Source organism: Amblyomma americanum, chromosome 3, assembly GCF_052857255.1.
Source record: "Amblyomma americanum isolate KBUSLIRL-KWMA chromosome 3, ASM5285725v1, whole genome shotgun sequence".
NCBI classification, from domain to species: domain Eukaryota; kingdom Metazoa; phylum Arthropoda; class Arachnida; order Ixodida; family Ixodidae; genus Amblyomma; species Amblyomma americanum.
In genome coordinates, this window is record NC_135499.1 from 142,018,520 (window position 1) to 142,045,944 (window position 27,425).

At 45.5% G+C, this 27,425-nt stretch overlaps 1 protein-coding gene across 2 annotated transcripts; it reads left to right on the forward strand.

Moving 5' to 3' along the window:
- LOC144125048 (cytochrome P450 1A1-like) lies at positions 1–27,208 on the forward strand. 2 transcript variants are annotated; one of them, XM_077658098.1, is made up of 10 exons: positions 1–137; positions 6,453–6,666; positions 8,949–9,128; positions 13,456–13,549; positions 13,921–14,076; positions 15,739–15,947; positions 17,002–17,127; positions 18,056–18,160; positions 21,548–21,679; positions 24,678–27,208. In XM_077658098.1, the coding sequence occupies exons 2-10, from the start codon at positions 6,504–6,506 to the stop codon at positions 25,028–25,030; spliced, it is 1,518 nt and encodes a 505-aa protein (XP_077514224.1). In that variant the 5' UTR covers positions 1–137; positions 6,453–6,503; the 3' UTR covers positions 25,031–27,208. The 2 variants fall into 2 exon arrangements, with proteins under 2 accessions (XP_077514224.1, XP_077514223.1); XM_077658097.1 differs by lacking the exon at positions 1–137 and adding an exon at positions 1,586–2,186.
- The last annotated feature ends 217 nt before the right edge of the window (positions 27,209–27,425 follow it).

Here is a 27,425-nt window from a genome sequence, read left to right on the forward strand (position 1 = left end):
CACAAGCGTAGGGTGTGTGACAACGTCAGGTAGCTGTTTTTGTGTTTGGAACGGCGCGAGGGTGCAGCACGGGAGGACGTCGCGAGGAGCTATAGACAAGTGGCGGGCCCGTTATTTAACAAGGAAGCTTTGGAGAGGTGAGTGACGGCGGTCAGCATTCCTCGTCTTGCATGTTCAACGCTCTCGGACAAAAATCTTGAATACTGAAAAACTGTAAGGTAGTGGTATGGAAATATTGAAACTAATGGTCCATTCATCAGATATATAGCAAAACGCTTATTTTTTAGTGTTTCCGTGGCTCGCAGAGAACAGTTATGACTGCCATAGAAAACCAATGCGGAACGCTTTTGACGATATCAAAAACGTTAATAGCAAAAAAAAAAACTGCAATTCTGCTAACGGGAGCGTCGCGGATATATTGATTGCTATAGTGAAATCTTGCAATATATGAAAAATTCCGCTCTTAAGCATTTTCCGAATTATTGGGTATGGCCATACATTGTGCGGTATTTTCCTGCGTTTACAGTCCCGGAGAGCTCAATGAAAGCCTGCGCTGAAATGATGTTGCTTTCCTAAAGGCAAAATAAATCGTGGAGCGTTGGCGATGATGACTGTAGCTTCGATTCGCAGATGAGAAATGAAAATTTTCCTCAGGCTCAAGATAACGAGCACGCGTGAAGCTTAAGCTATTATGGCAAGCTTTTGAGCTTTCGCGAGGAGTAACATTGCTTGGATATCATAAATCGGTAGATGCCCTGCTACTGCTATTGCGCAAGAGTGATTGAAGTATTTAAGGTACGTAGCTCGAAAAACATTGAGTTTTGGTTCTTTGGAATGAGGTCAGCGTTATGATAAGCGTGGAAATATTTCTCTCTTGTATTACAGCGGATGCCTTTTCTAACTTGAAAAACCAGATTATTTTTTCGTTTATGCCAAAAACAACCACAGCGGTGGCCTAGTAGTTGAGCATCCGAGTCGCATGCGGGAGGTGCGGGGTTCGACCCAAGTGCCGCCGGGTACCCACCGGTGATACAACGGGTACAAGTTTTCCCCTGGCCTGGTGCTCGCCTTCTTTAGCGTGAAATGCTTGAGAAATGGGTCTTTGACCCCACCTTGAGAACTGGAAAATACCTTGTGTCATGGCGCTCTTTGGCCGTAGATGCCCTCGCGCTATAAAAATCCATAATCATCATCATCGTTTATGCCAAAATCCGGATTAATCGGGAAGGTAATGATTCTTTCTCAGGACGCCTTGACATCAAGACATTAACTTTGGCGATGACGGTGCGAAGTTTGTTCCTATGAAACCAACGCAAAGTCGGACGGAGTAAACTTTGCATCCGGTGCTCATCGCGAAGCCAAGGGTTTTGCTTTCGATGAAAGAGAAAAACTTTCCGCCCACTGAACACAATGCACTTGCTTCAAGGGTTGCTGGCGAGCTTTATACAAAGCTGTCAACATTGCTAGCGTTTACTTCCGAGCTGTTGCAGCGCCGTAATACGGCCTATCGGGGACTCCGCGCTTGCAGAGAAACGGGCAATGCGGTGCTTGAGGTGGGCGTGGGAAGCACGCCCTAAATAGCGACAACACTCCCCAGCTGCGACAGCTGCGTGGTTTTAACGACAAGCGGCAGCTTAACCGCTACTTCTTTTGAAGGCCGGCACTGATTCCGGGAGGTAGAGCCGACACAAACAGGAAAACGCCGTTGGCGTGTATGGTAGCAATGGGGTCGTGCTAAAGCCATTAAGGGATATGCGACCCCAGGAAGACAACGCTTGAGTTCCTCGACCAATTGGGCTTAAACAAGGACTTCACTTCCGAGGCGCAATGCGCGAAATTTTGTAACCCTTGTGGGGCTCGCCCCGAAGTCCCCTTTTCGTTTCCTTTCCCGCGATGCACCGCGAAGCACCACCCTCGCTTCGAGGAGGGGCGCATTCCCTGGTTAGTTACCTTAACTAACAAGAGAAGGTGCCAGCTTCGCAGAGCGAGAGATGGCTTGTACGCGCGCGGGAGAGAGAGCCTCTTCAGCAGGGATCGTCTGCGCGAGCGGACGCGTCGCTCGTGGCTCCGCTCTTCGCCAGCGGGGCGAGGAAGCGGCGGGGAATCTTGCTCCCGTATCTCGTCCCATCCGGCCTCGGAGTATCCTTTGCCCTAGCGTGGGCGAACATTCACTCGTAACCTTGCTGGTGAGTCGGATGACCTCGATTCATTGTTGCTAGCTGGCGTTATTGTTGTAGCAATTTATGCCTGTTTGTGTCAGCCTGTGTGTCGTTCCTTTGTTCCCTCAGAGCAAGGCCCGCCGTGGTCGGCCAGCGCTCGGTAGCGTACGCGATCACGGGGTGGGGTCCGGGCGGTTTTGAACTTTGTCGGCCGCGGTTAAATGGGGGAAAGCGCAAATATCCCCCAGTATAAAAAACCCCACACCCTTCAGTTTATTCTGTTAGAAATTATGCATCTTCTCAGTTGAAAGTGATTGTGGGCACTCAAGAAATCTATAGTTAAATCGCAGATCTTCAATTTTGTCAAGAAGAGGGCTTAGATGGCTGAATGATGCCTGGTACCGTTAACACTTCCGCGGAGAGGTTTCTTCGAGTTTTCGTTTTTGAGCTGCATCTGACTAACTAGTCATACGGGCATTGCGGAATCAGAGTGTAGAAGAGCCTTATGTCAAAATACTGGAATATATATATATATATATATATATATATATATATATATATATATATATATATATGAACTGCACAGCTACCATAGTCCTCCATAGAAACAGCAATAAAATTACAATAAGGAAGGGCGTCAGGCAAGGGGACACCATCTCGCCAATGCTATTCACCGCCCGTGCAAAGGAGGTATTCCGAGGCCTGAATGGGGAACAGTTCGGGATAAGAGCTAGTGAATAATACCTACATAATCTGGGATTCCCTGATGACATTTCCTTGCTGAGTCACTAAGGAGATGAACTGCAAAGCATGACCAATGAGTTAGGCAGATCAGAATGGTGTGTCTAAAAGTTAACATACAGAAAACCAAATAATGTTCAACAGTCTAACAAAGGAACAGCAGTTCACAATTGGCAGCGAGGGGGTGGAAGGGGTAAAAGAACTCTGCTTAGAGAAGGTATGACAGCTGATCCGTATCATGAGAGGGAAATAACTAGAAGGATAAGAATGGGGTGGAGCGCATTGGGCAGGTTCTCTCAGATGATGAATAGCAGGTAACCGATATCCCTCAAGAGAAAAGTGTACAGCAGCTGCATCCTACCGGCACTCACCTATGGGTCAGAAACGTGGAGGCTAACGAAAAGGGTTCAGCTTAAGTTAAGGACTACGCAGTGAGCCATGGAAAGAAGACTGATAGGTGTAACGTTGAGAGACCGGAAGCGGGTAGAATGGGTAAGGGAACAAACGCGTGTTAATGACTTCCTAGCTGAAATCGAGGAAGAAATGGGCTTGTAGCAGGGCATGCAATGCGAAGGCAAGAAAACCGCTGCTCCTTAGGGCAACGGAGTGGATTCCTAGATAAGGCAAGCGTAGCAGGGGGCGGCAGAAGGTTAGGTGGGCGGATGAGATTAAGAAGTTTGCAGGAATAGGGTGGCCGCAGCTGGCAAAGGATAGGGCTAATTAGAGAGACATGGGAGGGGCCTTTGCCCTGCAGTGGGTGTAGTCAGGCAGATGATGACGATAAGTAGTCCGGCACTGAGGCAGCGCCGCATTCAGGTAAGAATGCGAAATATGGCTGCGGCGGGACAGAAGAACTGAAGAACACTAAGAGAGCACGACACCAAATGGGAGTCGTTTATTACTGCACTGGCATCTCGGCTTAGAGAGCCGATTCCGTTTTTCTTCTGCCGAATGCCTCGAGACCCTCCCATACCCAAATATTCTGGGGAACAGCATTTTTGAACGGGAAAGAGTTAATCAGCGCAATGTTTTCATATGTGTAAGATTTCACTATAAAATCAATATATCCGCACATTTCCCATCAGCCAGCTTGATTTTTTATATTAACGTTTTTGCTATCGTCAAAAGCGTTCCCCATTGGTTTCCTCTGGAAGTCTTAACTGCTCGATGAGAGAGATGGAAACACTATAAAAGACTTTGTTACATATCGGAGGAATGAACCATTACCTTCAGTAATTCTGTATCGGTACCCTGCAGTTTTCTAATATTCAATGCTTTTATCCAAGAATGTTGGACATGATTTGGGGATTAAAAGAGGCACGTGTGAAGTGGTAAAATTATCGGAAGGCATGTAAAATAACAATAAAGAAAAAAAGTGGTGATGACAAATATTTTTTGGTCAATAATGTGCACGCGTTTGCAAACCCCTTAGATGATAATAATAATAATTGGTTTTGGGGGAAAAGAAATGGCGCAGTATCTGTCTCATATATCGTTGGACACCAAAACCGCGCCGTAAGGGAAGGGATAAAGGAGGGAGTGAAAGAAGAAAGGAAGAAGAGGTGCCGTAGTGGAGGGCCCCGGAATAATTTCGACCACCTGGGGATCTTTAATGTACACTGACATCGCACAGCACACGGGCACCTTAGCGTTTTGCCTCCATAAAAACGCAGCCGCCGTGGTCGGGTTCGAACCCGGGCACTCCGGATCAGTAGTCGAGCGCCCTAACCACTGAGCCACCGCGGCGGGTACCACTTAGATGGAGTTTCGTTTCTATGGACAATGAGGGCTCGCTACTTGTAACGTTACATGCTTTTTCTTTTTTTGCCGCATATGCCTATCCATGTTCTTACAAAAATAGAATGTGCTCAACAGAATGTCTGAAGAAAGAAAACGGGACCCTTTGGACTGCGCAGAAGACTCTTGCTTCTAAAAAGGTTTACTGCAGTTCGCTTTGTGTTTCATGAAACTCTTTAACAAAAAGTCAAGATGATGCAGTTAAAGATAATTTGTCCGGAATATCATGTGTTGGGTTAGAATCTTTGTAGCTTAGTGCGCTGCGGTTTTCTTAAAGCATACTGAGATCGAATTACGAAGAAAAGCTACCAGTATTTCGGCTCGTACATGCATTGCCACTATACTGCGTTCCTGTAGAAACTGCAGCGCCGACTGCGAAGCGGTATTTATTTATGTAAGATACCTTACAGATTCGTGTCTTGAACATTGAGAGGGGTAGTTAGATCACAGAAAAGTACAAGGTTTGTCGAATGAAAGGGAACAAGCTTGCAGAAAGGTGCAGCGCAACATTACTCACTGTTTAATCCATGCTCGCAAAATATTCGCGAAATGCTCTATGTTGTGTGGTTCCGGAAACGATGGAATCGACTAATTCAATGAAAATTACAAAGGAGCGAGGCATTGCAGATAAATGTAAAGAACTCCCCTGAATAAAAATATGCTTGAAGCTGGATTCATGACGGCGTCTGGTGTAGTACGTGCCTACACGTTTGCTCAGTTTCCACGGAATGCCTTGCACGTCCAAATCACAGTTTCGGCTGCCTGCAGCAGTCTCAGATGTCCATGGTGCAGGAAACACTAACCTCGTACGGCGTCTCCATCTCGGTAAAATTCAATGTGTTTGCAATTTTGAGCAGCATTCTCTCCGGCTAGCGTTTGCAAGTGTTTTGTAAGGGGCACAGTTTATATCTTAGTACTTTCGGCAAACGCAGGACGGTGTATTATGAACGCTAGGCAAAAAGAAAAACAAAAATGAAAATCTTGCGGCTACTGGCAAGAGGGTATAACGGTGCGCCTGGCTTGCCGCTACTCAGGTTTGCAATTTTTCGACCCCTGTCGCGTGCTCGTTTGGGGACATTTGAGTTAGGGAAGTTAAGAGTACAACCAGAAAGCAGAAACGCTTGTTGGCTTAAAAGCTGTTCATTTGGACCCTGAACCACGTAAGAGGTCCTCGAAGTGCTATTCGTGGAAGGGGTACTGTCTTTGCACATGACCTTTTTCTTGTTTTCCGCGTAGCTAATGAGCTGAAAGCTGTGGCGGTTGAGAGGCATGTGTCCCTACCGGAAAGTCACGCATTCTTATTGGCTCTGTAGCATGCCGCACGAGATACCTGGTCTATGATTTGTTTCTCACGCAGTGTTTTGAGCAACAAAATTGACCAGGCCTTACACTTAAGGTAGCTACCGCTTTAGGGCGCCGCTTCTTCTCATCGAGACTGCGCCGGTATTTCAGTGGTAGCCTGGGATCTGGGAATGGGAATCAGCGGCCACTCCGCGCACACCTGCTCACGCCACCTCTGTTGCTGCGCCGTGAATCGCACCTGCTGCGAACGATCTACTTGTCTCATAGCTGACGGAAATGCAGAAAAGAAAGCTCCAACGGACGAACAAGAACGACACGGTGCGGCATTTATGCAAAGTGTTATTATTTGGTTTCGTACACCCGTTGATTTTGCCGTGCCTGATGTTCTGTCCATAATACATAAACCAAATACGCACCATTTCTTAACGATTCATCTCGTTGTGACCTTTTCAGGCGCACTAGAAAGTCATCAGCCCCTACTGTACTCTGCAACGTGACGCAGCTATGGGCATCATCCTCGAATGGCTCGTCTCATCCCTCCGGGACTACAGATGGATCACCACTGCATTGGTCTTCGGCCTTTCGTACCTGGTTGGACGCTTCTACCAACGGGTGTCTAAATACCCCGAAGGGCCCTTCCCACTACCACTGGTGGGGAACCTGCTCAGTGAGTCTTTGAGGATGGCGGTTAACCTCTGCTTTGCATTGTCATCCTTCTGCTTAAATGATTTTTCTTTTGCCTTTGTATCGGTTTCCCAAACTGTAATCTGAACTTTGGACAGAAATTCTCCTTCCGCGCTTTCTCACGTCTTCTCGACCCATATCTTTAGCCAGAATTTCAGAGCATTGAGGTATTAAAGTACCAGAATAAAGAATCGTAATCCCGGGCAGAATACATTTGCAGAGAAGCGGTGTAATGGTGTAATTACAGTGTCGTAGAAAGTAATCGCCAAGAGGGAAACTGGAGAATGGTCCTATATGAAACTATTGCCCATCAATACCTATACATTACACGCTACTTCAACGAACTAAAAGGAGACCGCTAGGATTTAGAAAGGTTGAGCTTAGCCTACGCCGTTTAGGAACTTTTCCTCGTTGTAATTTTGTTTATTTCGAACTATTGAATTTTACCTGCAAATAAAGACTGTGCATGCCCTCCACTTGGCTCCTTGCGGTACAAGCGGTGATTACTTTTTCCCCGTGTCGTCCATTGCCACGTTTCCGAAATGAAGGTGACGAAGCGGATCCCCGTAAACAACATTAACTCTTTTCCAGCCGCACCCATTGAGCGTCACTAGCCCGCTAACGACGAACGCGAATCTCAAACGCTACCACGCCATTCGCGATGATGCTGCATCATTTGCCTTGAAGCTAAAAACCGCACTTCAATTATCTGTTCAGTTTATCTTTTTTTCGACTTGGCGGCGATTTTTCAACTGCTTGTGAAAGCAGCGTAACGCAGAAGTTGAGAATGGTTGATTTGGACAGAGCGGCACGTGCTCTTAAACACGGCGAATATCGATTTAGCTGCGTCCACGGTCAATTTTGTCGGAGCTCTAGGTAGCAGTGACTCTGAGGATGCTGCCTCATCATTCGACTTTTATTCGCAAGACAAAATAGACCCCAGGAGGCAGCTCAAAACTTCGGTGGCAGCGGTACAGTTAGTTTCTGATTTGGGCCTGTTTTGCTCGACTAGAAGGCATTGACGTTACCGTTGTTAGAACACAATCGCTATTCCGGTGGGTCAACATCGAGCAAGATCTTGGGATGTTTGCATGCTTGCGATGTTTCTAAATTTCTGGCAAGTGAAAATAACTAAAAAAACAAAAAAATATCCATGACTGGGATTCGAACCGCGGCGGCACAAACAGATCAGCTTCGCAGGGCGTTGCGCGAGAGCACTAGGCTCTCACCACAGCCGAACAATCCTCGCGTTGTTGTTGTTTCTGCCTCAAAACAAGCCTCGCGTTAAACTGCAACGCATTCACGCGCTGTGCAATGCACATCATCTTCTTCATCCACTAATACTACTATCAAAGTAATATTCCCGCTTAGAGCAATGTCGTGGTAGTGGCAGAGAGATGTGCGCTGCGTGGGATGGCGTTGACAACGCTGCGGCAGAAACACGGCACTATACGCGTTGGCGTTGACAAAATTGCTGCAGAAGCGCGGCACTGAAGCATAGGCCGTCGACGTGCTTTGGGCAAATTGTCACTGACGATGGAAAAGTTGAAGACGCGCATAACTGACTCCCTGAGTCAGCGAAAACCTCAATGGCTTTTTCAGGTACGTGGCGGTGGTGTCCACCTCCAAAAAACTGTGCTCTCGCGCAATCTTTTGTGCTTGGCAATGCTTAACTGCCAGCAGCTTTTTGACTGGTTTGTACAATACTTTGGCAGGGTTTGATGCCATCTGCGCTTCGAAGGGTTCGCTCGACTGTTTCGCCCAATGACGTGCCCAATTATTGAACATAAAGTCATTGCTTTCTAGCCGAAACACTGCACGAGCTAGAACTTTGATTTTTTCGAAACATTTGTCATTCGTTAGGCAGACATATTTTTATACTCACACATGTGATTAAACAGCTTTTGAGATAAATCTTTTTTTCAGAATTTGGTTTAAAAACTTAATTTTGCAATTAATATTTTATTATAAAACAAAAAAAACATCAACGAGTCCCATATTATTAAATAATGTATTTCTTCGCATTATTTTTCTGCATTGAAAAAATAACTAACCGAGCTGTTCTTGAACCGGAAAAATTTAACGAAACATTTCCAAAAAAGTGATATTTTTTTTCTGGATATTTAATAAGAGAGGCCGAGGGAAAACAAACATCGGGAATTGTCCCCAGAGAGCGTACGGCTTCCATTGTGATGACTAGAGGTCCAATTACTATTTCTTGCCTGTGCCTGACGGATGAAAACTTGCCGTTTCCTCTCCTTACAGCCCTTCGCAAGGTCAAAAGCCTACCGTGCCAGGCAAATGAGTGGTCTAAGAAGTACGGAGACGTATTCACCCTCTGGGTGTCCCACAAGCCCATGGTGGTTCTGAACAGCTACGCAGTGATTCGTGAGGCATTCCTGGAGCGCCGACATGAGTTCGCCGGACGATTTCCGACAAAGATGGGTAAGTAAGTTGAAGGGTCACTTTTCGAGAACACGTTATGTGAACATTCAAACATGCACATCGGCTCGTGCGTCATTACTGAAGGAGCAAAATAGATCACGCATTCCGCAGCCAGTACATATTGAATGGGTCCCACGGGATCTGCTGACCTATCAAAGCCAGGCAGATTTAGAAACCCGCCTTGCGAATACAAACTCATCACCGCCTCGGCTACTTCATTTGGACAATTTTACCCTCCTTTCATCACGAAAGGAACTCCTCCGGCGCCGCACACGTGCTCTCATCCCTCCGTGTGCGGTAACCCTCCCCCGCGGTCTTACCCGTGCAGAGGAGGTTGCGCTAAAGAGGATCCGGGTCGGGGTGGCCCTCACCCCTACCGTTACTCGGAAGTGGCCTCAGTACCGAGATTTGTTTCCTCGGCCAGGGTGTCCGATATGTAAACACGAGGGCATTGAAGCCGAAATTCATTACTTACTTTGGGACTGCTCAGCTCTCAAGCCTACAAGGATCCGGCACCTGAAGGTAGCAGGTCTTTCACCAAGCAACCCTTCTTCATACATTGCCTGGGCGCAGGGACCGTACCATCGTTCTCTACTGGACTTCATCAAATCAGCTAACCTTTTTCCATTCATTTAGTCACTGCTACATATTTCATCACACCTTCACTCATTATTGATGGCCTGCGGCAATAAATTTCGCTTAAAAAAATGAGATCATAGAGCTTAAGCAGTGGGCCTGGCGCCGCGTGCGTGTGGGGTAGCTAGAAAACATTTTGTGGAATAGGTTCAGCTCTGTTAGCACCGTTAAACTGTTCTGCACGTACTCAATAAAAGATGTCTGGATGACGCGAGCGGTGAGCTTGAGAACAAGAAAAGCTTACTTATGTGGAAGCTATTTGGTTCGCGGCAAAGTCATGGTGCTTGTATCTGTGTCCTTCACATGCCCATGAGGCTGGCCCTGAAAGCCAACCCCAACATTAAGGCATTGGTTTATTTCTCGCGTAGCGCAACTGTTTAATTGCTGTAAAGAAATGTGCGTGAAGTTATTAAATGATGATGACGATGAATTTATACGGAGCAAGGACATTTGTGGCCAAAGAGCGCATTGGCACAAGGTTATTTCTTCTAGTCAACGTGGGGTCAGACACATTTCCTAAGCATATCCCCCTAAAGAAGCCAAGAACCAGGCGGGGAAAGCCCACACCCATTGTATCACCGGTGGGTACCCAGTGGCACTGGGGATCAAACCCCGCACCTCTTACATGCAAGGCGGAGAAGTCTATTCAAGAGTCTTCGTTAAACTGGGAGGTTAAACATCGGGTGCCACATTTTGAGTTGCAATTCTGCTACAAATTGGGTTGTTCAGCGAAAAAAATTCTAAATTTCGGGTCTTTTCTGTCCATTGTGGGGAGGAAATTACTATTTTAGCTCTATTTTGTGTGGGACATGAAAAGCTCTATTTTTGGTTCATTATTTTCATAAACTGATTAAAAGCTACATGTGCAGGCAGGAAAGCATCTACTAAACAAGGTGCTTTTTATGTTTTAAATCAGCATTAATTAACATAGAACTCAAATCTAGACGTGAAAGACATTCTCTAGTTGTCGTGTGGTGCCTTCGGGATATTGAGCTGTAAACGAGTATTTTATTGAAGCCGCATATTCTGGTGAAAATCCAGTCTACCCTATTCAATCATAAGAAACATGGGGTGCATGAATAGAGTGAAACCTTGTTTTACCGGATGAAAGACAGACCCTATAGGCATATCCAAAGCGATTTCATTTGGTTGCACGAATTGTAAAAAAAAAACTATAGCATGAGCTAGCGTCCTTGAGTTCCCAACCGTGCGACAGTGGCTCCGGTGGCCAGTAGGAGAACGCAACAATCGATAAGTAGTTGTTGTGTTAACAGCTTTGTCATTGCGGGTTTCGCGTGAATGCGCACTTAGTAGAATAACGGGTCCCGAGAGCTCATTCGTAGAACGCTAGCTGGTAAATAGCGTTAGTGGACGCACGCAGTTCTCAGAAGTTAGTGTTGCGGATTTGTGAACTTAGTGCTAAAACATGGCGGCCCCTTTCCAAGCGAGACACACCCACTTCAGCCGAATAAGCAGTGGCTGCAGTTCTGGTGGGCACGCTTACTAGAGAGTTTTAGTATAGCGTGCACAGACATACGCAAAGGCATAGCCTACGCTATCAAATAGCGAGGCTATCTGCGCGCTACGACTTGGATAACCTTGACCAAATTTGAAAAATGTCAAAGTACTTTCATACTTTAACACCAGATTGCGCCACTGCGGCCAGCGCTATCATTGCGTTCGGTTTGGCATACGATAAACTAAAAGTGCTCATGCGATTTCCAGTGTAACCTCCTGCTAAATGCTTGCGTATAACGTACGTAAGCGCTCATACACTATCCTAAAAGTCTCTACTGGTAACTGCTCATATTGTTGACTTTCACTCTGACTGACCTTGCTTCGGCGAATAAGTGTAAGCTGTAATTTAGCTCACGTTTTGAGATAAATTGTAGGTCCTGGTGCCCCGGGCCTGACAGGGTCTCAAGCTGCGCTGCAACCGCCTGCAACTTCCCGGAGCGCAACAGAAGCGCCCGGAACGTAACAAAATTTGTAGGTCGCTCAGTTATTGTTACCCGATGACACTACAATAGCATTGGGTCTCCTATGGATTTCAGTCCTTCTAATCTCCCGCTGCTTGGTTTGACTTGCTGCATGCTCTTGTGATGGTACTCTCTAATTCGTGTGTGTAGTGGTGCTATTGGAACGAAAAAGTGCAGACTATGTTATAGAGAATTAGTTTGACAGGGGTAAATAAACGCGCACGATAGTGGTGTTACGCTGTATTTGTCCAAATCGAATTGCGCTCGAAGCAGGGAACAAGTTTTGGCTCAAAAGGAAGATGGAGGTCATTTCCGTAGCAGTTGGAAATCCCCAGCATCCGTCAGCGAAACGTGCAACAACAACGTCTATGCAGTCGTAATTTGTAAAAATTATACTCCCGATCTCTTGGGCGTCAACTTAGCGCAAGATGAAATCGTTCACAAGTTAGACACACAGGACAACGCGACACTGTCAACTGATTCTTTTATTGAAAACACGCGAGTTATATAGGCAGTACAGCCCTTATCAGCTGCAGGGAACGCCAGAGAGGTGTTGAGGGCCGGAAAAGCGATATATGAAATACGTTTGGCCAGGAGAAATGCTAAAAGCCATAAAATTGAACGATGCGTCCTTAAATGGTAGTGAAAAGCAATATTACATACGGTGTAGAGATGCGAAGAATCATGTTTGATTGGATAATTGCTGGCAGTTAGAAACCTAAAAGAAGATGCATTAACACGTGATAAAAAAATCACAAAACAGCCTAAAGCCTTTCGAGATGACTGTTTGTATGGAGCAGTTCAGACCCGGGTAGATAGCAAGTCACGGACATGCGGTCATTAACTGAGAAAAATTCTTGCCAAGAGCCTACTTTAGTCTTATGGAGAAAGAACGAGGCATCGCTTACACAATTCAGGCCTTTTTCCTGATTAAGAAAGCTACTCTCACTTCACGGGAAGGGTGGTCGGGGTTTCTATCCAAAACAACAGTTTCCTCGAGAATAGGAGCGAACGAGCTGACTACGGGCGAAGACCTTTCGTGAACGCCCATTCTTGAGGAAAATGTCATGAAGCGTCATGAATATGACGCTTCATGAATATCATATCATCAAGCGTCATGAAGAAACTTGCGTTTGGTAGGAGTTTCAGCAAACAGAAGAGCAGGCTGGGTAGTGGGAAAAATAAAAAGCAAAACAAAGCTGCACAGATGCTGTGTTCTCTGTTTGGAATGACGAAAAAACAGGGAGACTCTTCAGTATTGTGAGGAGGCAACCTAGGGCTCTTCGAAACTCCACTAATGCGAACGGGGAGAAAGGAATACTTCTCTAGAAGATCTCTGAGGTTACCGCTTTGAGATTTTAGTAATAACAACACGCTTAAGCTCCGTTCACAAGATTTGCAGTTTTTTTGACAAATTCAATATAATGTCAATTTTTATAAGCACAGGCTACTCCTTCTTCATTTATGTTATAATACTTTGAATCTGCAGGGCATCCGCGTACGACAAAAGCAGCCAATACTAACATTTGAACTTTTGTTTATCAATGGGAAGCCGTCTATCGTAGGTATCCCTACTGACGAGCAGGAAGGAGGGGGGAGGGGGGGGGGGGGGGGCTTCTACAGCAAGGCTATAAATTCAAAATCACGTTCTGCGTTTCTTACGTTATTCGAGTGTTGCACTTTTGTCAGGCATCCTTATCTTCTTCTTTTAGGGGACTTGCAGACACAGGGACACCACGACATTCTTTTCGAAGATTATAACCCACTTTGGAAGGCGCTTCGCAAGGTGGCTGTGCTCGCCGTCAGGTGAGTACGTAGCGGTTGAGAGAAAATAAAATTTCTGGGTGATCCTGTGTTATCTCGATATGCAGCTTACTAAATCTGCATGACGTACTTAACACGTTGATACGGGGTGTAATAATACGTCCCCGAACCCTACAGAGACTGTTTGAGTGTTTTCTCGTCACGAATTTTATATTGTCACAATTAGTAAGGTGCTTCACAACATCAGTGAGTGCCGGTGACGCTGTCATAGATGTAAAACCATCTTCAAAGATTTTGATGCTTTAATACTTTTAAGCTTAATATAAGCCTTGAACCAAAGACCTAAAGAGAATGATTTCTTTAGTGATATGCTGTGCTTTCGTGGTTACTAATCGCTATTCAACTACTTTCAGGAAGTACGCCGTCAGTGAGTCGCTCGAGAAACTGTGCACAGACGTTGTTGACTCCTACGTCGACTCCTTAGGAGAAGGACCACAGCTTGTGGACTCGAGAAAGCCGTTTTTCCGCATTCTTTACGACCTCATAGGAGTTTCGGTCTACGGAACAAGGTTTTTATCTCATTTTGGTTTTCGTCGGATCATTTTTTTCTTTGCATAAGTACCGTATCGTGTGCTGCGGGGTGTCTGAAAAGCGAGTGATATAATTACGGTTTTTCTCAAATTATCTTCAAGCACCAGGAATGAAAATTTGTATAGGTAAGCTCACCGGCTTAGCGCATTATTCAGCGAAAGCTGTTACAGCTTTAGCTAGTCGTTTAGCCTTGCATTTCTTCGTGAAATCTATATCGTCAGCCACAAAGAAAGCTTAGCCGTCCTCGTGCGAATCAGCGAGACCTGATCTGGCCACCCATTGCCACCCAGCCTCTCTCTCTCTCTCTTCCCTCTGCGCATGCCCTCTCCATCCTCTCCTCTAAACATGGTCTCCTCTCTCCACATTATCGCCAGCCACGGGTCGCGTGAGGAAATTAAATCAATCTGAATTCAATCAAAATAGGTGAAATTAAATTCTGTTTAAAAAGCTACAATAAAATAGTTCAATAGGTAACTAAGGTCTTGCGGCTGACGCTGTCAATTTTAGAGAAAAAATACTTGCGAAACCAAAGCTACGACAGGTTTAACTGAAAAAAAAAACGACCGAAGTTCTGCTGCTATGCTCTGTGTTAATGGTGAGCAGCTGATAGCTGGATTGCAAAGATCCATCACGTTGATCCCACGCTGTGAATTTTATGTGCATGGCCTTCTTTAGGTCAAGGAAGATCTCGCCTCTAAGCTTTAATTTAATCTTACTGCTCATTCGGACTACTGTCTTCGTGTGCAAGAAAGCAGTTTATTGTAAAGCTTGCTATTTCAAATGATCTATGTCCGTATTCATAAAACGCACAGGATGTGTGTGCTTAGGAAGAAAATTTACTACAACCGATGTCTGACTAAATTCTCTTCTGTATAGTGAAACAAGACATAAAACACCAGATTTTCAAACACCCAGATTTAGAACACCAAACTCTACAATACCTTTCAGGCTTCCGCAAAACATCGCTGCTTCTGTACCCATACATGCTTATGACCTTGCTATCGCACTAACGTTATTCGGGAGATATCTTTGTGGTTCGTAGACAGCGCACCTGTTTTGTCCTCATTTCTACACGCAGTGTTTCTGTTAACGAGGACCGTTTGCAGATAGCCGCAAGGAGACTACCAGCAAACCTTGGGGCGCGTAGGAACAGATTTAAGATCTGAGCAGCTTCTGGTTGCCTGAGAAGGTCGGTAGCTTGAATAGTGCTGCATGTAAATCTTGAGATGCGGCGGAATAACCTGTTTAGAGCTGCTGCACACTTCTTTGCGTAAAACAAATTCTTTGGAGGCACTCAGATATCTCTTAACTGCGGGAAGGCGAAAGCCGTTTGCGACTCATTGCAGGATTTGAATTTGACCGCTGACGTCACGCTGTGTATGCGCAGTTGTTGCTTGGCGGCGGATCACACCACCTGCCACGGTGGGCAGTTTGCTCAAAGTCCAGTTGGCAGGTTGTGATCACGTGATAAGGTCACGTGACCTAGGATGTAACGGACGGGCACGCTCACGTGTCCTAGGATGTAACGGACGGACACCGCGAGGTCACGTGACCGGATGGATGGCCACCACAAGTATGAGCCATTAAAAGCTTCCGCCTTAAAAGAGACGCTTTCCGACGCATCTGCCTTCCGTGCGCAGGCTGGACGAGGAGAGCAAAGAGATCAGGCGCCTGGAAGAGATCGACCACGAGTACAACGAGGTGTCCCCCGATGGACTGCCCAGCGACATCGCACCTTGGCTGGGCGTCCTCTATCGGAAACGAGAAAAGAAGATCGAAGCCATGTTTCGCGAGTCTTGGGAAATAATCGAGAAGCTATTCAGCAAGGCTGATGCCACCTATGTGCCAGGTATGCGATGGAAGTCTGAACACTCACTGCTGGAGCAGGTTGTACCAGTATCATCATTATAACGTGTTCTACAACTAGGAATTAGACTTTTCGGTTTAAACCAAAAGAAAAACAAAACTATACACGTACGCCGAATTCAATTTTTAAAGTATGGTTTTAACCGAGAAGGGTCAGTATCTATGACATGCACGCGCCACACACAGCGGGCTATTGAGTAGGAGTTACGCTAACTGAAAGTAGCAAATTAATGTACGCAAAAACAAGGACATGATAGGGCGCTAGTGTTAATTCTGGATTAATCATCGCGGTAGTTCGTTTTAAGGTATTCCTTCACTAGATGCCCAGCGGGAGGCTCAGTCTGCTCGCCAAACGTCGTCTGCCAGCGCAGCGTTGTTTACCGTGATCACCCGTCTGGTGCACTTATTTGGTTGAGTACAATTCTACACGGCATTCAAAGACACTGACGTGAATTCACGTATAAGCGGCACAAAAAATGTGGTGTCTGGCTACTGCGGCCGCTAAGCCAAAATTCCATGGCTGCCATAAACAGATATACCACGTGTTGCCCCAGTCCACTTGCCTAAACCAGCGGAGCAAGCCATTAACAACACGAAAACCCACCTTTAGGAAGTCAACTACCACTTGAGCTTTTGTTTTATGGTTCCATCTTTCAATTCTGTTACTCTTTGTAATAACGATGGCAATTTATTCCGCAAGCAATGCTCTAAATAAGACCACTTGACCATTAACTGCTTGTTAATGGCTTGGGCTGATAAAAAACCCAGGATGAGACTATAAGCGGCTTTTTACAACACATGATTACCATCTTACATCACGAGTAATTCATTCGCAGAAAATAATATTCGCTGGAAAAAATATTGAACTGTATTCGGAAGTAAACACCGAAATAGGTCCGCTGAACTCTCAAAAAGTAAATACCGAATATTCTAACAGCTATCAATAACCTATAAATCAGCAGGAATTCGCGTCATTTGAGGCTTTCCCGATCTTAGCGGCTGCCCGCTGGTTTGATCGCAGTAACTTGTACTTGCAGGAAAGACGGAAAACTTCAGCCATGCCATGCTTGCCGCTCACGAAGAGGCTATCCGTGAAGAAAAAGGCGACGCTGAATACCTAACTTATGACAACATGGTTCAGGTCGTTCTGAACATATTTGGCGGTACGTATTCTGTGCCTGTCTGGTTATAGGCTAGCAGTTTTGCTTTGGTCAATTGGCACTATTTATTTAGCGTCAATTCAGAGCGGCATCCCACGTGTTGTGAGCCACAAGCTCGCTATAAAAATGCCTTCGTCAATGCGATAATTTCATATCCGGGGAGAGACGAACCCATTGTGTGCTCTTTTACAGCCTGTAACAGAATGGCAGTTTTTACAGAATCTCCAAACCAAATACCTGTGAGATGCCTGTTTTTTTAAAGCAATAATGATAAAAAAGCTTTCCAAACACGCAAAATGCTTTTAATTGCAAACATAATACAGTCCTTATGAAATTCCTGGCGCCAAGTTATACTTTCCTGCCTTTTAATCACATAAGCGACATGTCCCCCCCCCCCCCTCCCCACCCCCCCACCCCTCCACACACACAAAGCATTTGAGAAGGCCTGCAGACAATCGAAGTCTGCCCCGCAGTAGCTTTTGACAGCGTTGTTGAGAAACGATGGCACATAAGCGTTTCTAGGTTGGTAGCTTTTCTGTACATTGCGGGATGGGCTGCACATTTATAATCTTTTTTTTTCTTGACTGCGTGAAACTGAGTGCCTGTAGATGCATCAATGAGAAGGAGAAGCGCGATGAAAGCTCAAACAACACGCGCGCACATGACAAGCTTTTACTGCAGGAGCAACAGACGCATTACCTGCTGTAGCTGAAATTCCACGCATGCGAATGAACCCCCGAAAGCGTTGTAGTCTCACTATACGTCAGTTCATGCTAAAAATCTCACGCACAGAAAATGTCTGAATATTTTGCTATAGAACATGCATGTTTTTTTTTGTATACGGAAGATAGTTTACGTAGTGTCGTGCAATAGAATTTAAAATTCGTAATGCTGTTCGGAACCTTATGTTTGCCTTATTTTTTTTTCCTAGCTGCCACTATCACTTCAGCTGGAGAACTGCAGTGGCTGTTCCTTCAGATCACGAAGGCACCGAAGATTAAAGAAAGGATTCTGAAAGAAATTGAAGACAACATAGGTAAGGACCGCGGACGAGGGCGATTTCTCCGCTCCAGTGTTCATTCGAGTCCACTATATCGCACGTTGCACAAAATCTCAACCATGGCGGACATTCAAATGAGATTGTAAAACAGTACACAGTGTATGCAGTGCAGCTGCCATTAAAAGAAAGCAGGTGATACCGCCAAAGAGGAATCGGAAACTTGCACTATGCCCGTGACCAAATGTCTGAGCGACTCCCGTGGACATGGGATCCTGCTGAGGATCAGATAGAAAGAGGGAAGATAAACGAGATCACATAATAACAGCGATTATTAGCAGCCGAGATGGGTGGAGTGCGGCAGGGGCACACCAGCCGCAGACGTATCAGTCCATTTTATCGAAAGTTGAGCACCCTTCGATATCGCTTATAATTAATATGTCAGCTGTAAAATTTTTCAAGATATAGTTACTTATGAACATATTAATGGAGATGTTCTAATCTCCCGATGCGTCGCAAAATCGTGCTTTAAAGTTTGTCCTGAGCTAGCACCGAGTAATGAAAACTTACATAAAAATTAATATAGTGCGTTTTTTACAATGAATGGTAAAAAAACTACGAGCTACCTGAGGAAGGGTCTGCGGATATTTTCATTGTTATGATGCAATTTTACGATATGCGAAAAAGTTGCGTTCAGAAACAAGTAACCGTTGGAAAAATGGCCCTTGTCCTGAATTTCAGGGTATGGGTGGGATACCAGGCTGGACTGTGGATCATGGGGATTTTGGGGGTGATGCCCAGCCCGTCATTATCTCACGCATTTCACACACACGCATCTCAACAGTCTCCGGTGGAGCTGCTCTTCTCGTCTTTGAGAGAGTGGGCTCGGGAGATTCGGTACTCTATCTTAACAAGGTCCGGAAATGGGGTCCCCCACTTCAGAGATTGCCACGCAGAGATTATTCTTATCACATCATGTCCGCCAACAAGGGAAACGAAATGGAAAGGACAGCCACACGGCTTCTTGTCGCATTCAGGACGTCGGAGAATGCGTTTATCGCTCCTCTAATGTTCCGATCCCCACCGACTGCGTTTCGGTGGGGACTTGGAGCTGAAGCTACTTTCTTCGGTCGGCTTCGAGGTCTTCGTCCTCCGCGCACCTATCCGCACTGCCAAGGCCTAACGGTTGGCAAGGGAGCAAAAATAAGCGTACAACGTTCCTCACTGCCACTGGTTTTTTTCACTGCTCTATAGACCAGAATCCAGAGCCGTTCTCGAGCGAGTCCATTTTCCGGCTACTGGAGCGCCACGTTGCGGGATTTTCTTCTGGCACTCTGGTAGCTTCGCGGCCGCGCCTGTATGATAGGTGCGGCTTGCTGCTTTCCGGGCTCTCAAAAAGAAAATTGCCGAGCATAATTCGACAGCGTGGTTGATTTCCGTTATCACAGAGACAAAATCGATGCGTTACTCGTTATATTTAGTTTGACATTTACGTTAATTGTGCAGATCAGGGCACCCCTGTCCGTATCTTGGAAGAACATTCACTCCCTGCGAAACACACGAATCTCTTTCGTCGACCGGCGCCCGCATCGCCACTTCCCGGACACAGGTTAGAAGTTCCGCTGTGTCTTGCCTCGGCTGGACTGCGAACTTTGGACCAAGGCCCAGACTCTTGCAGACGTCTTCCAGGAGGTCAATGTAGCCGATGGCGTGGACACTATCATTGCTTGTGAAAGCACTCTTACGAGACACAAAGGGACGAAGGCTGTCCAAAACAAGGTGCCAGAAGGCTTCCGTGGAGTTGTCGAGCAATCTAGACAGCTCGCGCTACTTCTGGCGTGCTCGTCTCTGGTTTTAATTTCTTAGGATCTATGCCAGCATCGTCCTTTTAACGCGAGAGCGTGAAAGAGCTCGCGTCGCAGAAAAGCCGGTGTCGTCAGCGGCGTTGGCTGTGAGCAAAAAAATGGCTCAACTCGGTGTACACCTGAACCGCGCCGTAAGGGAAGGAATTTTTCTTAGTTACGGCGCGGTACGGGTGTCCAGCGAGAATTGTGAGACAGGCGTCACTTCCTTTCGTTAAAGCCAATTTTCATTTCATTTTCCTTCCATTACGACCCGGTTCGGGTGTCCACCGAGATATATCAGACAGGTGTCCTTTCCTTAAAGTGTCCAACGTGCCTCGCGTCGCGCAGGACGGGCGATGGCGTTCCGTGCACTCCTTGACAACGCTTCAACAGGCTGTCGCGTCACACTCTTGAAGACGAAGCTTAAGCGTCGTCCAAATGTTTTGTTCCTGAGCTATGTTTCTTTAGTTAATATGCATTAACAACACGCCCAATCCTACTCAGTTCTGAATTGATGATTCGTCGCGAAAGGTTGCCCAGGAAGAGCAATATGGGTCACACAGGCTACCATCGCAGGACCGTGGCGATTACTTAACCGCTGCACCACCGCACCAGGAGTAATATAAGGACTCCCAACGTTCTATACTTGTAAACTGGAGAACGAGCAATTTCATATAAATGGCCATTAACCTATTGATGCTGTCGTGTCATACCCGTAACGCGGGGCTTACGTGTCCCCTCTGATTTTTTGTATGCGCAAATCGCTCGCTGAGTTTGTGTTGCCTGACACAGACACACACGAGTGTGCTGCGCTGAGTACTTTTAAAGGCAATTTTTGCGCTTTAAGTAAATACGTATTCAAGTGCTACTCAAAACAAAGAAATGAAGGCCACCGCAGCGGTGGCCAAGTGGTTGAGCATCCGCCTCGCATGCGGGAAGTGCGGGGTTCGATCCCCAGTGCCGCCGGGCACTCTCCGGTGATACAATGGGTACAAGCTTTCCCCTGGTCTGGCGCTCGGCTTATTTAGGGTGAAATGCTTGGGAAATGGGTCTTCGACCCCACCTTGAGAAAGGTGCTTTTTGATTGAGAATAGATCTTTTTAAGGTATATTTCCGATGGGTCCGAATCCACTTTTTTTTTGCTGACGCAGTTTGTAGGTCTGCTCTGCATTAAGGACTTTTAGAGAATTTCAGAATAACCTGAAAATAGTTTTTTATTTATTGTGTTGCGTCTGAGTGATGTAGTTACACGATGTCACACAACTTTTTAAAGTTGTCAGTTGTTTAAATAGATGCAATTTCAAGTAGCCGCATAAAACAAAAAAAAACAGCCGTAGATAAAAAAAAATAATATTGTCCATATCTAAAATAATGCTACGACCAAAAATCGCCGTTGAACTTTGGTAGGTTTTTAGGAAGCCCCTTGATTGTCCACTGCAGGCCCATGACTTCCTGTCATTAACTATAGGCCATATGTTTTAAACATTCTTCGAGTGCGTGAGTGCTAAGAGTGAAATGTCCCGCTTGTTTTTTCTTCGTTGAGTGTTTTTCGGCTGAGAATGCTCTTGCGTATATTTTGTAGGTACCTGTCCTCCTTCATACAGAGACAGAGAGAAGCTGCCCTTCACTGTGGCCTGTTTACTGGAGACCCTTCGATGCTACCCCATCACTCCAATGGGTGTGCCCCACAACACTACAACGAACACCAGAGTTGGTGAGCTCCCTTTGCGCTATTTCCTTTAAGATAGCCAAAGAATTGGAGGCACACAGACCGTGAACAAATGACGGATAAGTCTGAAGGTGCTTGCCAACATTTTAACGAGACTCCCCTTTTTCTAGGAAAGCGTTCTTCTTTTGCGGAGGTTAAATGGACTCCAAACAAGTGAAGAAACAGGTTGTGTTGTGCTGCAGTGCTGAAAATAAGCTCGAAGAAATAAATAAAGAGTTAATTGAGCTTTAATGTGAGAAAACCAGCATTTATAACGAAATACTACAAACTATCAACTGAAATTCTACCTCATTGAATTATTGATTATACTTTATATAGATGAAGAATATGGCAAGCATATCTAGGCGTATACTTTTAATTTATTTTTTTATGCATCGCTCTCACTAAATTCGTCAAAGCGTCGTCGTTTTTCAATACGCACACAATGTTGTAACGAAACTGTTCATAACTGACTAAACGTAGTTTACCTTCGAAGGTTCCTTTGAAATCCGCGCACTTATAGATTTTTTTCTAACGATGTAAGACATCCCGAATAATTAGTGCAAAATATTTTTTTAGGAAGGAAAACCACTTTCAAGAGTGAAAATGGCCTGCTCTGCCATCATTTGCGCAGAATGCTTTCTTGAAAATGCTTCTATGCATTTTTTTACATTAAGGAGGTTGATACCCCTGCACGCTTCATGTGGCATGCGAGGGTTAAATGTGTCAGCTTTGTCGGAAACAATGCACGAAAGACGAGGACGTACCGCGGGAGTGCTCTACTGGACAGGATAGGAGTGGGTACAACACCAACAAAGCTGCAACTCTCACAAATGCGCACTTTGGGTGACAGAAGAATCGGCAAAATGCATCACTGACTTTTGAGTCGAAATTATTCCGGAGCCCTCCACTACGGCACCTATTCTTCCATCCTTCTTTCACTCCCTCCTTTATTCCTTCCCTTACGGCGCGGTTCAGGTGTCCAAAGATATATGAGACAGATACTGCGCCATTTTCTTTCCCAAAAAACCAATTATTAATATTATTATTATTTGAGTGGATCAACTTAGACAAATGGCAGCGGCCAAGCTGCCTGTTAACGTCGTTCACCACTTATCTACTCTGTCATTTTCCCTCACAAGGCTTTTATAGTCAGAGTCATCAAAGCCCGCTCAAGTTGCTGCGTGAAGGCAAACTCTGCCAGAATTCGTAATCACTAATCTTGTTTTCCAACGTACGGCATATGGAAAGCCTTCAAAGAAAACAAACTAATATATTATTCAAGCTGGGCAGTGACCACAAAGAAAGAAATTTAGGCGCCCCACCAACTTAGTTAAGAGTAGGCTGAGTTCAGAGCGATCGTTATTATCACTGTACAGACTTTTGCAAGCAAATTTTTTAACTTTGGAATGTGATGGAGTATACCTAAATTTTCTTTTTGAGCTCATAAAAACGTCGCTGTATCGAAACTGTGGCGCGAAACTGCTTCCTTAAATCGTCATAAAAAGGCTGAATATTCAATCGAAGCAAAAAAAAAAAATGCCGAAAAAAGTTAGTTGCATCTGGAACTTCATTATAGCTAGATTCAACTGCATCCCCAGGCAAACTGTCCTTAAAGTTCGTTCACCAAATAAACAGTGAGCAGCTGTTCCACATAAGGCTTTTGTTCTAAAATTCATTGAATCCTTCTCGGGTTCCTGCGTGAAAGCGGACTCTAGGGCCATTTACAGTCACTGATGGGTTACCAACATACGGTATGCGTAAAGGCTTCGAATAAAACAAAAGTGGTCTGTTGTTACTGCGGGAGAGTGACCACGAGGCAAGAAATTGAGGCGCCCCTTCAATTTACCTCTAAGGAGACCAAGTTCGGTATGATCGTTCATTGCCATTCTGCACTGAAGAAATGGGACTGCGAAGGTAATCTTTGCGGTTGCCAGGCCCGCACTTCACTCCGTTTTTACAGGTGCGGCCAGGATAATACGGGGCACAGGAAGGGTCGCAGAACTACGGTTAACTGCTTATGCAAGCTACATGGCATGAGCGTCGAGAAGTATGCGTGTCGGCACGCACAGAGAGGCGAACGGGCACGTACCCACTTTTTTGCCGCAGGCCTTTCGGCATCACTGCTTAACGTATAGTCTGCATGCCTGCAGCAAACGAAAGGCTGTACGCTTCGTAGCGCAGCACAATTTGGCGCTCGGCGCGCGACATCGACGATAAAATCAGCCCGCTTGGAGGAAGGCATCACCTGGCGGAATTGCTTGGAACAGCTTAGCATCTTTCGAGCTAAGATAACGCCAGGGTTGAAGCAAAGAGTGGGATTCGGTGGCGGGTACTCCGCTGCGCGTGGAGAGCCAAGTGTTTCTGTCGTTGATAGATGGCGCTTCGATGCAGTTTCTCCTAGTGTTCCTGTATATGCTCCCGCAGGGAGCATATACAGGAACACTAGTTTCTCCTAAAGTCACTGGAACGGGAAAAGTACCGCAACCAGCCGCCATATTTGGTCCAGCGCCGCTTGCTCTGCACGCTTATCTCGGCCCATAAGAGCAAGTGCTACGTAATGCTACGGATTATCTGTGTGCCGGCGGCCGCGATAAAGAAGCGAGCGGACCATTTATAACTTGCGAGTATGTTTTTGCAGGCTAGTTGGTGCCTAAGCATTCTGGGTTTTTTGCGCAAAAGACACGACACAAAGCGCTTGTCCTGTCTACCTCGTTTCTTTTGTGTCGTGTCTTTTGCGCAAAAAACCCAGGACCATTTATGGCGGGGAATGGCCGCGTCACCGCGGAGAACGAATCGGGGACGCGCGCGCGCTGGCCGGCCTGCGCGGCGGCGAGAGAAAACGAATGCGGCAGTTTTCCCGTTCCAGTGACTTTAGTTTCTCCTATAGTCACTGGAACGGGACAGTGACTTTAGCTTCTCCTTGATGCGTCGCCTGTCGCGTGCTTCGTATTACTCTGGCCGCGCCTGTACATTATGTTTTCCACGCGTTCGTTTCATGCAGGTAATCACGACATACCAAAGAACACTGGCATAATGTACAACGTCTACGGAGTGAACCATGACCCCAAGCTCTGGGACAGACCGGATCAATTCCGGCCCGAGCGGTTCTTGGATCCGGGCAGCGGGAAGCTTCGACAAGATGTCCCTCCGCTGCTTACCTTCGGCATGGGAGCGCGGGCATGTCCAGGAGAGAAGCTGGCCCACATCGACATGTTCTATATACTCGTGCGATTCTTGCAGCGACTGGACTGCAGTGCGCAGGAAAGTCCCTCAAAAGTGGATTTAAGTGGGTTCGACGCTAGCCTGTTCTTATTTCCAGCCCAGCAGAACATCGTACTTACTCGGAGAAATTAACCCATAGACGCCTAAGCTTCTCAGAAGTGTTTTTCATGCTTCCAAACTGATAAATCTTCGAAATGCGGGTTAAACTCCGAATTGGATGCAAATATGAGAGGTGAGGACGAATGGTTGCGCAGTATGACAAAGTATAACATCACTAATTCAGAAAAACAACTGGTTCTTTTCTCTATTAGATCGCTGATTCAGCATTTCAGAGACTAACGTAGTGGTAACATACAAGAGAAAATAAAGGAAACTTTGTTTTTCAAAGTTTGGGTGCTATTGCCTACCTCAGGAACTATTATTACATCGTCTCACGTGGGAAACATAGGTTGTTAAGCCGTGAGACTGAAGTTCATTATAATATCAGACATAAAATAGCAGTCGCGATAACAAATTGCAAGGAAGATGAATTTACTTGCATCCCAAAGTCTCATTTCGATCTAGAAAGTGTGGGGCCGCTTTGCGTTAAAATAATTTCAAGGCATTCCACAACCTCGCCTTTTATTGCATACGCTTAGTGTCCTATATATAGGCTGAGAGAGAAACATGAGAAGCCTGCTTACCAGATAAATAAAAGGAACTGTTATGCTTTCCAGATACCTTTATTGACCGTTTGTGAGAACAATGTTCCATATGCAAGATTATTATATGGTTGAAAGCAGGCGAGTTACGACGGCAAATGTCTCCGCGCAGATTAACTGAGCGAAAATCGTGCTTTTCGAAGAAACATCGTTTACGAAGGCGGATAAGATTCAGAAAAGTGGTCGCACGTGAATGTGGTGTGGTTCATGGATCGTGGTGCGCCAGCGCCACTACAATGGCAAGACGCCAAATCGCCGGCCAATAAATAGCACGTTAGTTATTTAGTTATTCGCAAACCTTCGCGCATGCGATTTGAAAGCGGCGGGGTTAAACATTCTCAAAACAGCGTCGCCGCATCCCAAAGAAGCATTGCCTTAACTATGAGAAAAATGCTATCCAGCAATAACAAAAGCTGATGTACCAAGTAGCAGAGGCAAACCTAAGTAGCATTTTAGGTGCATTGGTGACATTCGATTACTGTATGTTATATTTGTGCAGCCTGCTGTTTTCTGGGGCTATATAACTTTTATGCGTTACAAGTTGACATCAGGATTAACCGCGCAGTCCCCACCTGCGCTTAAACATATGGCGAAAGGCGCGCTATGTCCTATATATAGAGTGAAACATGGTTGAAAATGTGCGCAGGCCTTACATACGCTGATAATCATTGGCTGCAGTCAAAAGCCTGTGTGCGTTATATAAAAACATAACTGCTCAATGATACGTCTGACCAGAGGAGTTTTTATGCTTTTGTGGTTTAAGCTTGAGCTGTATGCCACGGAATGAAGAGACTCCATCTACAGCTGTGCGGAGCTCGTGCAAACGGATCCTCACTGTCGATGACTTCATCGATCACGAGCCATCACGTCCCCATTACATCACGGTCGCATGATATCACACTATATCACGTGACCAGGCATGTAACGGGGAGGTCATGGTCACGTGGTGTCATATGACAGCAATATGGTCACGTGATGTGCTACGTCAACGACAACGCCGCTCACACGCCAAACAACCAATTAAGTGCTCTACTGCAAAAGTGTGCTACACAAGACAGCGGTTCTTTAAATCATTAAACAAAATGTTATCCTAGTTTTTCCCACTTCTTGCGTAAAGTAAAGAAGTCGCTGCTGCTGTGTCATAGGTGCGCAAAATAAAGCGTGCTCTGTGATATGCATGTTGCCGCTTTTATCTATGAAACGTGCATGGTAGACATGCTGTCGTTCAAAGGTAGAGTGCGCTGCAAGCAAATTTTAAGGTTTAGCGATTTTAATTACGACAGCAGTTATAAAAATTTATCAAAATTTTTTGTTGCTTTCTTTCCATCGTTACTTATCCTCATGGCTAAGCCTGGATTTTCAAACAGCAGAGATTTGTTTGTGAACACAATACATTTGAAATTATTGAGGCACACTTTATCACCGAAGTCTCCGGAAGATGAGTACAGAGCATAGCATGCCACTCTGAAGGACCAATGTTTTCAGATTAAAAATACATGAACTGTAATTAAAGCTCTTGTTTTGTATAATATCTCTTGAGCAGATTGTATCGCGTCACTGCAAGGCTTGTGCTTAAATAATTTGGTGCACTTTAATAAAGTTTTGCGGCTGCTCAGCGCTTTGTAGTTCTTTTTGTTTGTTCTTTGAGAATATTATTTTTATTTTAGTTTTGCGATTGGTTTCACTGTCAGAGTACCTAATAAATAGCAACTAGCCGAGCTTTTTTGCAATTCTACTTTGGGAATACTTTGGGAACTAAAAAATAAACAAGGTCAGCTTTCAACTTCAGATCTTTGGCTCCTAGTACTATGCGAATGGTATGATTG

Excerpts from the sequence above, each read along its gene's own strand:
- LOC144125048 (XM_077658098.1), top strand. The coding sequence starts at position 6,504 with ATGGGCATCATCCTCGAATGGCTCGTCTCATCCCTCCGGGACTACAGA. Across the intron at positions 13,550-13,920 it reads GTGGCTGTGCTCGCCGTCAG|GAAGTACGCCGTCAGTGAGT; the intron begins GTGAGTACGTAG and ends AACTACTTTCAG. Across the intron at positions 15,948-17,001 it reads TGATGCCACCTATGTGCCAG|GAAAGACGGAAAACTTCAGC; the intron begins GTATGCGATGGA and ends TTGTACTTGCAG.